Source organism: Podarcis filfolensis, assembly GCF_964270895.1.
Source record: "Podarcis filfolensis genome assembly, chromosome: 12".
NCBI lineage: Eukaryota > Metazoa > Chordata > Lepidosauria > Squamata > Lacertidae > Podarcis > Podarcis filfolensis.
Window position 1 is genome coordinate 43153258 of NC_139614.1, and position 14876 is coordinate 43168133.

At 42.4% G+C, this 14876-nt stretch overlaps 1 protein-coding gene across 3 annotated transcripts in view; it reads right to left on the minus strand.

The window, feature by feature from the left end:
• The window catches only part of PFKP (phosphofructokinase, platelet), a 65372-nt gene that overhangs the window by 20130 nt on the left and 30366 nt on the right, over positions 1–14876 (minus strand). For all 3 annotated transcript variants that reach the window (XM_083579431.1, XM_083579432.1, XM_083579433.1), the window contains exons 6-13: positions 13153–13318; positions 11853–11897; positions 11656–11764; positions 10106–10201; positions 8170–8262; positions 5891–6016; positions 5022–5086; positions 3859–3928 (exon numbers count right to left, since the gene is read on the minus strand). In XM_083579431.1, coding sequence (XP_083435557.1) covers positions 3859–3928; positions 5022–5086; positions 5891–6016; positions 8170–8262; positions 10106–10201; positions 11656–11764; positions 11853–11897; positions 13153–13318 — 770 coding nt within the window. The remainder of the gene's footprint in view (positions 1–3858; positions 3929–5021; positions 5087–5890; positions 6017–8169; positions 8263–10105; positions 10202–11655; positions 11765–11852; positions 11898–13152; positions 13319–14876) is intronic.

The following is a 14876-nucleotide window of genomic DNA, read 5'->3' on the forward strand; positions in this document are numbered from 1 at the left end:
TCTTTTCTCAAGCAAGCGACACTCTTTTCTGGCTTCTTCCTCACATTAAAATTTCCCACATCCTGGATCTTGTCAAAGCTGCTTGACTCAATTAATATGGGCCCTTACATTATTAGATAGCCCGACGAGGGGCAGAGAAAGTGCAGCTAGAGCAGGCACTGGGGGGATCTCCGTCTGCTTCCTCTCTCTCCTGTACAGTGGTACCTTGGTTCTCAAACCCCTTGGTACTCAAACAACTTGGAACCCAAGCAATGCAAACCCAGAAGTAAGTGTTCCAGTTTGCAAGCTTTTTTCGGAAGCCGAACATGCTTGTTTTGAGTGCCACACTTCCGTTTGGAGGTCTGTCTATGTTTGCTATCAATTTTGCGGTTTTGTGGCTTTTTTGTTTTTGCAGCTGTGTGGAACCCAGTTCAGCTACTGATTGATTGATTGTGTGACTGCCGTACATTGTTTATTGCTTTCGGTTTATGGATCAATGGCATGGGTAGGCAAACTAAGGCCCGGGGGCCGGATCTGGCCCAATCGACTTCTAAATCCGGCCCACGGATGATCCGGAAATCAGCATGTTTTTACATGAGTAGAATGTGTCCTTTTATTTAAAATGCATCTCTGGGTTATTTGTGGGGCAAAGGAATTCATCCAAATATTTTTTTCAAAATATAGTCTGGCCCCCCACAAGGTCTGAGGGACAGTGGACCGGCCCCCTGCTGAAAAAGTTTGCTGACCCCGATCAATGGTCTCGTTAGATAGTAAAATGTTAAATTGCTGTTTTAGGGGTTGTTTTTAAAAGTCTGGAACGGATTAATCCATATTGCATTCCTTTCTATGGGAAAGTGTGCCTTGGTTTTGGAACACTTTGGTTTTGGAATGGACTTCTGGAACGGATTAAGTCTGATAACCAAGGTACCACTGTAATCCTATCCACAATACACTTTATTTATGCAGTTGGATCTCATAACTCAGATGTCAGAATCAAGGCTGACTGATATGTCATAGCTACTTTCAAGGCTGCAATCCTGTGCCCATTTATCTGGGACTTAGCTGTATTGGACTCAGTGGGGTTTACATCTGATAGATATGTATAGGACTGCACTGCTCACCACTCTGTGGCTTGCAAGACTTGCCTGTCAATACATGGCAAGCCACTTATGTGGGACAACTCAGCATGTGCTTGGGGCATCTCCCCCCCCCAAAAAAAAACCCCAACTGCTAGCAGAAATGTCTGAGAAGGAAAGATTTGCACTGATGTGAAGAAACATGGCTTCTCTAAAGCAGATCTATACAAATAGCTCACATGGCGACAGCCACCACATCAAGTCATTTAAAGGACCGCCTACGTAGTATCATTAAACACAGACAAGGGGTGATGAATCATCCCTAAATAAAATAATTCTAAATCCTATTTGTGGTTCTGAGTTAATGAAGTTTAGTTGCATTGGGGGCACAACTGGCATGCAGTTAATGTTCCCCAAGCTCTTTCACAGGCAATATAATATACCTCCTGTCTCCAATAGCAACTATGACCTAGTTCTCGTAAACAGCAGATGAAGTGCTAAACCCAGTGCTTTTATTCCGGGGAGGGGGTGCAGGGGTACCCCTAAACATTTTGTGAATCTTTGTACTTTTGTTCATTTATTGTATTTATTTTTCCTGATTTGTACTATAAAATGGTGATTTTCTTGAGTCAAAATGAGAGTACCCCTAAACCTATGTCTGGACTGTGAGAGTTCAGACAACAGGACTATGTTCATGTGACAGAATGCCACTTCACATTTCTTTAAAGTTTCCTGCACGTGGAAAGTTCTGTCCAACCTGAAATGACAAAGGCAGAAAGAAGTTTGCCTCCTTATGAACTGCCTGTGAGAAGGAGGCCAATGTGTGATCAAAATAAGCCATGACCGCCCACTTGTCTCCATGATCTTTTCCTTTCGTTATCTACTGTCCATTTTCTATCTTGTTTCATAGCAGCACTGGAATGTGAGCATGTCTTTAAGGAGGCTAGTCTACTCTTATCTAGACAATTGACTAAATTGGCAATTACCAGCCCCCTTGAGAGAAAATTTGGGCTCTTGGAAAGCACAGGCCTATATTTCACCCCTCTGACTGAGGCCCACCTCTGCACAGCATTTCAGCAAAGATCATGTTTCTGAAGAATCTTTCTCCTTGTACTTTCTAAGAAAGAAGCTTATGTTGGGAGTGCCTCCCTGGAAATCTGGTTCCCTTATAATCCCTCCTTCCCTATGGCTCTCACGGTCTCTGGTAATTAATTCATGCTTCCAAATGTTGCAAGAATGGCTGGAATTCTCCTAAGCCTGCCAGCTTCTGTGGCATAAATGAAAAATGAGAGCCACTTCAAGGCCGTTTTAATGTATGATCTGCCTCTTATGAGTCTCAGAAAGCAGAAAATAAAACACAACCTGCTCATGTTCATTCTACCTTCTTAATCACAAAAATGGCAGCCCTATGGGAGAGTCTGGTAGTATGCCAGGCCTCACGTGGAGCCATTTATGTCACTTTTTGTATGGAAAATGAGGAGGCCTCACAACAAGGGGTATTTTCGGAGGACCATGTCTGCCTATGCCAAGTCATATAAAAAGAGCGGAACTGAAAATGAGGGGTCTAAAAGTCATGTGGTATTTCAAGCGATTCTTGAAATACATGGCATTTTTCTACCTTTTCACCATGACAATAAATGGGGACCTTTCGCATTTTCTGGAGAATTCTTTCAACTTCACAAGAAGCACGTCTTATTCACTCTATTAAAGCTTCTGCAAAGTTACGCTTGGTGTAAATCAAAGTTGTGGCAAAACTGAAGAGCATACTGGTTGTCCAGCTTTAAGCAAAAAGGTGCACAGTCGAAAAACAAAAATAACTATATAGCAAATCCCATTGCCATGCAAAAATAATAGTGCCTGCCAACCTAGCAAGCAAAAGACCTTGCTAAGGTTAGTCACTTTATTTATTTATTTTTTACATACGCTACATGAGATATCATCCTGTTAAAGAAAACAGAAAGATTTAAAAGTAAAACTGTAGCTGCAGATATTTCCTACTTATTGAGCCATTTTGCAAAACCAGTATGTACATTTCTCCTGACATACATTAGCACTGGGCAAAAAACCTTGTTTTAAAATAACTGTTCAGCTGACCAGCTGGTAGACCACTGTAACACAGCTTGCGGTATATAGATGCATTCAGTACCTCTCGTAAGGTACACCTTTGAATTTCACAACTAGACATGGAATTGGTTATCTGAGAGAGGCCTAGACCTTTCAGGAAAAATTGTATTTTGGGAGTTTAAACAAGGAAATAGACATGGCAATGTTTACAAAATTTAGACTGTTTACAAAATGCTGTATTTACAAAATTTAGATCACTGCCTGCCAGGCTCCAACTCAATATACAAGTCCATAGTCCACAGATGTTTCCATGGAGACTGTTTTCAAAATTCTGAACAACCTGCTGTGTGTGTTTAGATGCTTTCTCAACAAAACACGTAGCGTCTTCTACTACACAGAGGACAGTCCTCTATTTGAAAGCAGTTGAAAAGCAAGAAAAGTGTAAAGAACCGTAAGGAGGAAGAGGAAGGGCCAATCTACAGATTGGCATGTTTGCTGTAATCCATCCATTTATTAGCTCCTGGGACAGCAAACTGAGTAAGGAGAAAGGTCTTCCCCACAATGGCAGGATGGTGTTTCTATTTAAACTGTAGCAACTATTTTTAAATTCATATACATCAGCATTTTCAATTTTTATGCAAATTGGCATGCCCTTTCTTGGTGATGCACTTAATTGGCCACCCTAAGGACACAGGAATGAGGAATTAACCAGATAACTTGACAACTATCTAAGAAGTACCTTGGGAAGGTCAGCAGCAGTCCTTTTGGTAGACAGCAGCTTGTAAGTATTCAAGTTGTTCTCAAAACTCCTGCAACAGAAAACGATATTTTCACGCTGTTGTCTGAATAATAAAGCTATTTCACAATGTTAGAGAATACCGAGAGGTATTTTTCTAACCTAAAGTGTCACTCAGAGCATTTAGTAACTATATATCTTTACTTGTTACTTGGTAGATTGTATTTGAGACATAGGTTGTAGCCATTGGTGTCGCTCTGCTGACAGAGTCACCAATTCCGCTTCTAGTTGGCTTGGGAACCAATGGAGCAATGTGAGATGTGGTTTAGGGGACTGAAGGGGGAAGGGGGAACTGGTGAAAAATTCCCCGCTTCCCGGCTAGGCTGGTAGACTCCTCCATTTCCACCAGTGCTTTCCATCATCAGCCCTTCAGCTTCATTGGATACAAATCATGGAATGTGAATGATTTTCCCTCGTGCAACTTATTTTATTTTGGAGAGGATTGAATGGGAAATATCTTCACTCTGCTTTCAACGGTTTGATTTCACCTCCAGAGGCGCACTCCCATGTCTCTTGAGATAGACAGATGCCAACAACAACAAATGTCTCATATACATTTAAGACAGGCAAATGACCACTTATGATTTGCCATTTGAGGGAATCTTTCAGAAATTACATTTGCTCCTCCCTGTGCAACTCCACAACTGATACCCACTTAGCATTCAATGTTATGTGCTCTATGAACTGCGAAAAGCAATGCAAGCACCATTTCTGATGAAATGGCATTTTAAATTCTGCAGAGATAATACTGGTAGAATTCCTTTTCTGGTATAGAATTGGCCTAGAATAGTCATATAACTTTGGAGGGTTTGGGGGGTTAAAATGTGTACACTAGAAACTAGAGTAAAAGAATCTATTCCCCCCTGTTCCTTAGCCATGAAAAATAATCCCTTAACACTGGCATAGGCAAACTCGGCCCTCCAGATGTTTTGGGACTACAACTCCCATCATCCCTGACCACTGGTCCTGCTAGCTAGGGATGATGGGAGTTGTAGTCCCAAAACACCTGGAGGGCTGAGTTTGCCTATGCCTGCCTTAACACAATTAGCTATGATTTATTGGAAAAGTTATTGCTGCCAGCAGAGAAATAAACAACAGAGGAGTACCTTCCACGAAGTTGCACAGCGTCACTGAATCTTTTTCCATCCATGGCTTTCTGTACATCTTGGGTCTTTTTGAAATAAAGAAGAAAAAAGGTCATCATTTATTAGAAAATGATATTATCTATCACAATGCTAGAAGGCTATGAAGTAGATCCGAATGGTGACAATCGCTATAGCCTTGCTCAGGTTAGTAAATCCAAATTATTTCAGTGGGATTTATAATGCAATCTGTCTACTTAGAAATAAGCCCCATTGAGTTCAATGGGACTGGTGTCTCAGTAGACATGTATATAATTGGACTCTTAACCAGCCCAGCACTTCAGCCAATGTTACTTCAATGCCTGGGAAAGCTAAAGCATAAATTTTAAAATCAGAAATAAACAGGAAAGGACTATATTTTATTAGGTTCATGGTCTCAAATCATGCATTATAAGACTGCAACATACAGAATGCCTCAATTGAACATTATTGCGAAGGTTTTGGGAAACCAGAATAATCTCAGCATGCAGCTCATTGGTATGTATGTGTATTATGGTATGTGGGTGTTACTGTGTAGTCACTAAACTAAACTAGCCACAAGAAATGAGAGTTTAGATAGCAAGAGACTCATTGCGAATATAAATGTGCAGCTACTATGTTAAAGGCATCTGCATTACAAAAGGTAAGCAGTGCTGTTTGCTGTCAAGATTCATGGGGCAGTAACGAATAGCCCAGTTACTGTCACTGAAGGAATGACTGGAGTTCATTGTGCCCAACATGGATAAGAGTTCTGCTCACATCTTTCCAGGCTCCAAGTAACAACCAACTATTGATGGCTAACCAACAAGAGAGTGTCAATGAACAAACACAACTGCTTCTTCTCAGCAACTCACCATCTGCACACACTCCATTAAAGGCAGGCGGACAGCTTGGTTTCCAGACAGGGAGACCACACAAGCAGGAGTTTCAGGTGTGCCCTCTAGAAGGGCAAGGACAGCCTCCACACCCATGCGACTTGCCTGAAAAAGAAAAGAAAAAAAGAAATCCATAAGAAACCTTTAACCATACGTGAACATTTTGCATGGAGGCTATGCCGACTTTGATACATGCCAGCAAGCATCTACAGAATGTTCTTTGTAAAGAGCATTTTCACAGAATTAGAAATAGGGAGGGATAATTATTACAATACTATAAGAACAAATGACCACAGGTTGCTTTAAAATCTATCGTGGAACAGATGAGAAAGCAAAGAACCCCTAAATCATGTACATAATTCCATAGCCGATCAAGAGTCTACTTCTTTATCTATATGGCTTCTACTTCCATTCTGCTAAGCACCTATATACGGCCTTGGAAGTTCCGATGCTATTCCCTGATCAGCAACTCATTGTGCTGGAAGGTCAAATCTTGCAGGAAATACCGTATTTTTCGCTCTATAACACGCATCTGACCATAACACGCATGTAGTTTTTAGAGGAGGAAAACAAGGAAAAAATATTCTAAACGAAACAGTGGATGTATGATTTTTATGGTTCATGCTGTGGCCACAGACATGTGATCTGACAGTGAGTTTGGGGTAGCCCAATGCAAAAATCCTGAGGATCCATGTGGATCCATGCTTTGTAACGTTTTTGCGCCATTGCGGCCCCATGAAACAGTGGGTGCGTGTGTGTTTTTTGGTGCAGGCTATAGCCATGGAAATGCTATGTGATCTGATGGTGAATTTGGGGTGACCCAGTGCAAAAATCCTGAGGATCCATGTGGATCCATGCTTTGTAACCACGTTTTAAGTGGGGAGGGAAGGAAAAGAACTCAAGGGACAAGGAGCACGCGTGGGGTGTGTGGAGAAGGAGCTTTTCTGCGAGCTGAGCGGGGGGGGGGGGAAGAGCACTGTTGCTTTAAAGGTATACTTAAGGTATTTGCCCTGTGCCTGGGTTTTTTTTCCATTTAACAGTTTGCAGCCTTTTCCTTCCGCTCCTTGTTTTGAGGCAGAATAGATTTGAGCAAGTGAGGAGGACTTGGATTGCAGGGGATTCGCCATTAGCTGTGTAAAAGCGCTCCTCCTTGCAGCCTGAATGATAAGCAGCCACCAGCAGCAATAGAATGGAGCACAAAAAAGCGGTAGGGGCACTAGGACCCAGACAATGCTCAAATCTATCCTGCCTGAAAATAAGCTGCTCCGTCCCCGCGGATCAGCTGAGACGCGGGGGCGGATTTGCGAAGTTTCCCCCTCTCCCTCATGCCCTCCCCAGCCTTTTTTTTTACTTCCTGGTTTTCACTGCGCTGGCTCAGAGCTCGAGGTTGGTTTTATTTTGCTGCTGGTTGCTTAAATTTTATCTTTCCTGCCATCCCTCTGCAGCCTCACTGCTCTGTTTAGAGAGCGCACGGACTTTTGCTAGCTCCGTCCCTCCTCCCGTGTAAGCGGCTGCTGCCGGCTTTGCTGCATGACTCTCCTTCCCTCCCTCCTCCCCGGCTCCAGGTCGCTTTAAAGCAAGCAAAGCGAGAGCCTCGTAGAGTGTGTAAGCGGCTCCCGCTTTGCTTGACTGATGGCAGCCATGGCTCCGATCCGTGCATTCGCTCCATAACACGCACAGGCATTTTCCCTTACTTTCTAGGAGCAAAAAAGTGCGTGTTTTGGAGCGAAAATTACGGTAGGCAAAAAGAAGTCCAATCCCCACTGCCACAAATATTGCTTATCCATTCTCCCCTTTTTCCTATGGAGAAGACAATGAGCGGTAGGCAGATAGCACCCTTCAGAAGGCTAGCTCTGTGCTAAGGGCTGCCAGGTGCAGACTGCTTCATTTACTCTGGACCAGCCATTTTGATGGAATGTCGCAACAGGAAATTATGAGACAGACAGATTTCAGTGTTAGATGCTGTATGTGTATTACAGAATTACCTAGTCCTCCTTGGTCAGGGTGACATACATGGTTCTACCTTGTTTTATCCTAAAGGTTGGCTGAGACTTATTGTCCAAAAGCCAGAGAACATAATGGCTGAGTACAAATTTTAATCCATGACTTGCTCATTTATGTATGACCTTCTTCTCACTACCCCACATACTAGAGAGCCAGTGGCATTTGTGACTGTTCTACAATCTGAATGAGGACAAGGAACTATGTAACACCCTAAACAGCGGCGCTGAACACACAAGCTGCCTGCAGCTACTTACCAAAATCCTATCAAATGCAGAGGGAGTGCCTCCCCTTTGCACATGGCCAAGGATAGTCACGCGAGTGTCATACCCTAGTCGCTGCACCACAAGCTGCAAAAAAGACAAAGTGTCAAGTTAAAGACGAGAATAGGATTATGAGTTATAACAGCTGCAGAAACACACTGGGGTACTATTGTGCCTGAACAGTAGGTGGAAATCCTAGTTTAAAACTTTAAGAATGCATACAATACAAAGATTATGAAGAGTTAGGATTCTTTAATAGTGATGGAGCAATGCTCTCAAATCCCTTTAACCTTAAGGCAAGCAAAATTGATCCCTATGTAAGCAAGTATTTTTAAAAAGTGAAGGTGGCAAGGTTTCAGAACCAGTTTGACTAGAAGCAACAGCAGAATAATTTTTTTAAAAAATGTGTACAGCACTGGCAACGATGTCACCACTACTCCCACTTCAAGTCTTTGAAAAACTATTGTTTAGCTTCATCCTGAAAGACTGTTTCCAATAGTAATTAAAGAAGAACATTCTGAAATTACTTAACTCTAGTGCACAAATATTACACTAACAAAAGAATAACTTCTGATGTATCTTACAAGGCTGAGGTAAAAATATCTACCATTGTATACAGAGGAGTAATAGCAAGGAAAAAACCCAGTCATGTCCTATTCCTTGTTACAATCAAGTCTGTACTCTCCTAACTCCAGATCTGTGAAAACTTTTGTTTCTGAACAAACAGACTGGAATAGTCCGCTCTGTTTGTGGGGCAAGATTCCTTGAGAATCTGGCCTCTTTCCAATCAAAATTAAGAATTACAACCTGACAATGGGTGACCCCGTAATCCCAGACTTTGACTGGACATCTTCGTGGGACTGTTTGGCTATTAATCCTTCACCTACCTCCATGTATGGTAACTTTAGGACAAGGCCTTGAGGTACAGAAGTGAAAGCCTGAATGCAAGACCCAGGATGCAGAAAGTGATACAGAAAGGGGTTTTGGTATATGCTGTTAGAGAGAGATCTTTTATCTGAGCTACTGTGGGATCTCCCTGTTTGGCATTCCCTTTTGTACATTGTGAGGGAGTGGAGAAGAGGTAAGGAACCACACAAAGCACTCGAAAGTTTGCAGTGTGCTGAGGTGACAGAAAGTAAAGTCGAACAGTCCAGGCTCTACATCTGAGTCAGAGGTGGTTTCAAAGAATTTTTACAAGTATAAATGTGTTGGCGGCAGAAGGAAAGGTAAAGCATATGCAGCAGGGAATGGCCACACAATTTTGAAAGGCTGTGTGTTCAAGCTCACCCCACCCCCACTTGCAAACACTGAAGAAACCCATACTATGTCAAGGTAAGTTATGGCCTCCTTGTGGTTTGTGCAGCAGCATCTTACTCATCTTGGAACTATTTTCCAATCCACAATAAAGTGAAGATTTTTCTTCCCTTTTATAGCACTTCTGGGTCACTGTCTGGCTGAACAGTGTAACAGTTTGTTCTGAGAAGCCTTGATGATAGAGCAGGCGCAAATTGCCGGGATTGTAGCCAAGTTGATAAGTGCCAAACTTAGTTCATATAATGGATATAATTTGATAACAAAAATCAGTTCAGCACTGAGAACTGAAGGCACCCTCCTTGTTTTGAATGTTTTGACTAGGTCCTACAAAATAGCCAAATAACACAGTATACTCATTTGTATTTGTATGTTTGTTTTATGCCTTTTAAAAGGCAGCAACTAGGTTATAATCATAATTACTGAGATTACATTACTGCTAAAGGACACAGATATAATATTTATTGTATTGCCTGAAATAATTAAAATGCAATCAACCATATAAAGAAAGGCTAATTATGTTCATAGAGAAATGATACACGCTTTACGCTATGTGGAAGAGAAGCATTCAGTTACATATATCCTTGGTAGAAGATTTGATTGGCAGCTTGATACTTACATCCTTAACTTGCTCTGAAGTTATAGGCTGATTGTGGCAATCAATGGCACCTTCTGCTACAATTATGATATTCAGCCTTTTCTTTCGTGCACGGTTCTAGGGTAAAAAAATGCAGAAAAGTCATTAAATCTGCCTCATGGTCTGAGACCACAGCAAATAGCTGAAGTTCAAAGCTGGGCTGTACCTTGAAAGCTTCTCAGACTATTGCAACTACTTGTGTTGTTGCCGTTTCGAAAATGAACATTAATCACCCCACAGACCTTGCTAAACCAGGATAAAAATAATGCTTTCTAACACATTTTTACCACATTACTGCTGGCAACTCCAGCCAGCTGTGGACTGCCTTGTTGGCAGATAACCCTTCCTTCTTGCAACAGTAACATCATCATATAGCCCATGGGCAGGCAAACTAAGGACCAGGGGCTGGATCCGGCCCAATCGCCTTCTAAATCTGGCCCACAGACGGTCTGGGAATCAGCGTGTTTTTACATGAGTAGAATGTGTCCTTTTATTTAAAATGGATCTCTGGGTTATTTGTGGGGCATAGGAAATTGTTCATATTTCCCCCCCAAAATATACCGTATTTTTTGCTCTATAAGACTCACTTTTTCCCTCCTAAAAAGTGAGGGGAAATGTGTGTGCGTCTTATGGAGCGAATACAGGCTGCGCAGCTATCCCAGAAGCCAGAACACCAAGAGGGATCACTGCTTTCGCTGTGCAGCGATCCCTCTTGTTGTTCTGGCTTCTGAGATTCAGAATTTTTTTTTCTTGTTTTCCTCCTCCAAAAACTAGGTGCGTCTTATGGTCTGGTGCGTCTTATAGAGTGAAAAATATGGTAGTCTGGCCCCCCAACATGGTCTGAGGGACAGTGGACCGGCCCCCTGCTGCAAAAGTTTGCTGATCCCTGATATAGCCGATCAGGTCTAAATCCTCAACACTAGCGATATCTTCCATTCTGGACATTAGCACCAAAGATTAGAGTCAGGTGGACGACAAAGCAGTTCACAAGGGAGTGCTGTCATTGGTCACCTAAATGCCAGGTGCCTGCTGGCAAGGGGGTGCCTGCTACCTGAACATGTTCCACAGACAGGGCTGGCCCACCCATGAGGCGAGGTGACTACTTCGGGTGGCAGCATCCACAGGGGCAGCAGATTCCAATGTAGATCTTTATCCCACCCCCACCCCTTGTTCCTGATGTAGTTTTTCACCCACCCCTTCTTCCCTGGCAGGGAGGGGGCATCATTTTGTGGTTCACCTCAGGTGCCAAAATGTTTTGAGTTTGCCTGGATGTGCCTTCCCTCTACACTGCCCCATGGGGGTGGGTGGTCTTTACTAGGTGGAAATGGAAAGATAATGAAAAAGGAGGACAATTTTGCAGTAGGAAAACAATGCTGTGGAACACTTCTTCCATTTTGGCTCTACCTAGGACACTGCAGGATTGAAAGCTTTCCGGCCATCCCTGATCTTTTCATTGAGGAACCTCGTAAGCTTTCAACGAAGACTAAGAGATCCCAGGACAGAGTTTGAAAGCCACTGCAGAAAATAATTACCTCAGAAAGCCTAGAACACATATGATCTTCCCATCCTTCCTCAGGTGGATATTCAGGAATAAAAACATAATCTGCACCACAGGCTAAGGCACTAACAAGAGCTAGGTACCTAGAACAGAATCAGAAAATCCAAATGAGAGTGTGAACTATATATTTCGGCAATTTTAACTAAATGTGGTGTTGGCAGACATACGTACCCACAGTGTCTCCCCATCACCTCCAGGACAAAGGTCCTCTGATGGCTGTAACAATTACAATAAATATTAATAGCATCACAACAGCATCAAAGTATGAAGTGATATGTACAAATGCACAGAAAGAAGACAGACGATTGTTTGGCACTGCAGAAACTACATTTGCGCTTGCGTTTTCCGTCTTCCCCCAGGCACTTCTTAACTCTCTGGTTTGCAGCATACTCCCCTTTTATTGCCATTATTCTTTGCATTCTTATTTCCCTCCCAAACTAAGATTGCAGACCACTGTGTCACACTAAATTTAATGAAGTCATGCCATTTAAGAGAGCGTACAGGTTATTCCTCAAATCTTAATTGCCTTTCAGTGATGCCTACTATTTGAAAAACTGCAAAACTAGGCAAGTCCTCACAATCAAATCTCAAAACCCCCCCATTTGTTCACAGAACTAAACTACATACAAAAAAGCAATATTAAAGCAAAGCCTAACTTAAAAGCCCCTGACCTATGCAAGAGGCTTTCCCCCTCTTTTGACCTCCACATGCAGTTTTCATACCACTGCATGTGTCTGATGATGTGATAAATACCAGCCCAAGAGGTGACAGGACTCAGCTGCCATTCCCAGGAATCCAGAAATGCCTTCCAGAGCGCCATTTTCCTCTGGCTACACAATGCTGAAGGCTGCAAACCTCCACAGAAGCTGCTTCAATGCCATTGATTTCAATAGTATTTAAGCAGACTACGGTCAAAAGTTTGAATGCAACGCCAATCTGTGTTTTAGCATTGTGTGAATGAGTAACTGTAAGCCTTGACCTCTCTTGCTCCCTGCTCCTCCTCTGGAACTGCTGTGAGGAGATTGGAGGTACTGTATGTGCTTCCTAGTTTAAACTAAGCAGTTCCTCAATCCATCAGAACTGGGAGCTCCAGTTAGTTTAAACTGAGAGCGATAACCCCTTTTTGTCCTGAGGGCAGCATTCTGCGCATGCCAGTGGTGGCAGGGTAAAAAAATAATAGTGGATGCAGTCAAAGACTGCCAGATCTTTCCACAAATACACATTACAGGAAAGAAAGATAGGGATGCCATTTTTGACATCCTTGTTTGGATTCTCATCTAGCTGCTCTCTTTGTCATAAAATGCAACGCAGGCAGGTTTGCCGTGTGCACATAACCACCCTTCCGTCTTTGGCAAAAGGATGAAATTAATACAACTTCAGTGCACTTTAATACTGCTAAATAAAAGAACCATGGCTCTTAGCCGTTGCCCAAGTGGCTATCTTAAAATTTCACATCCTGAGTTCAAAGTACCTTTGAGCAGTGGTCATAATGGCATCCACAACTTCAATGATTCTGTGCAAGGCAGAGTCAGTGCCAATGGTCATATCGGTACCACAGAAGTCATTGTCGATGGAGCCAACCATTCCCACAATGTTGAGGTAAGCGTACTTCTTGATAGCCCCTTTTTCAATCTCACCTGGCAAAAAAGCAAGAGAAAAATAGATCCAGAAATGTCTGACAAACACCACACCCCTCCAGTGAATTTAAACCAATGTAGCTTTAGCATTTATTGGCTTGGCGTGTGTAAGAGGCAAGAAAATGCTCTTCGTGAAGAAAGGATTAAGTGAATTAATGCTGCATGAAGCTTCACCAGTGAATGGGAGTTTTATTTCTGCCATCAGTTATTGGGAAAGAATGGGGAGTGGGCTAGGAGACCAAAGATGTCCTCACTTTATTGGGGTCATGGAACTGAAGTTTTGATAAGACTGTGCTTGTATGAATAGACAAAAAACAACAACTATTAACCTTTAAATGTAATCAGTTGTGCTTAATACAACACAAAGTGGTCCAACCGGTGGCCTCAGAGCCACTTCTGCCCCCTAAGTAATGTTTAGAAAGGTAGAATGCTTGCTCAGAGTTTCACTCCAAAGAAAAAGCAATTGTTTTCACACAAGAGAGCTCACACTGAAATTTTTAGGTTTAAAACCCTTTAGGTTTTGTGGTGTGAAAAAATGATTGCCAGATGTCACTAACTGTACTTCAGAGTCTGACCAAACTGAGTACTGCTTGAGAGGCAAAATACACTTCTGTTCCCCAGAGCACTTGCTGGACAAGAGAGCACCCATTGCAGAATACAGTAGCTGGCCAGCCTGAAATAGTGACTCAAATTCTCATTTGTCATCCATGTATTACAAATGCTGGCCTTTTTCAAAGCAGCCATATGCTCTTTATTTGTTATTAAGAGTTTCACAAAACCAGTTAATTGTATCAAGGGCCATTATAGCTCCTCTAATGCCAAATAAGATGTTACCACAGTGCTACTCATTCTCAACCAGGGTAAAAATTACACAGCAGTGGCTATCAGTACTGGCTTTTAAGGACAAAAGCTAGGATTAAGAGCCTAATTCTGTTACAGAGGCAAGTGGGAGAACAGAACCGTCTAGGTACAGTTTTTCTCTCAGATGCCTTCTTGGAATCAGTAAGGAAATACCGTATTTTTTGCTCTATAAGACTCACTTTTTCCCTCCTAAAAAATAATGGGAAATGGGTGTGCGTCTTATGGAGCGAATGCAGGCTGCGCAGCTATCCCAGAAGCCAGAACAGCAAGAGGGATTGCTGCTTTCACTGTGCAGCAATCCCTCTTGCTGCTCTGGCTTCTGAGATTCAGAATATTTTTTTTCTTGTTTTCCTCCTCCAAAAACTAGGTGCGTCTAGTGGTCTGGTGCGTCTTATAGAGCGAAAAATACAGTAAGTGACAAACTGCATTGTTGTGTAACACTAGTACCTCAATCCAAGCACCTCCACCTCTGTATCCACTTGCAATCCTAGTGTAAATGCTCCCCAGGTATGGAATACTCTCCCCTCCAAGCTTTGACCAGCACAAACCTTGGTTATATTTTAACAACAGCTGAAGACTCTGCTATTCCACAAAGGGTTTTTTAAATGGGCTGTCATGTGTCTGAGTGATATTTGTCGGTGCATATCTAATCTGACAGATATATTTAACAGAAGGGAGAAGGTTGCACTTTAAAGTA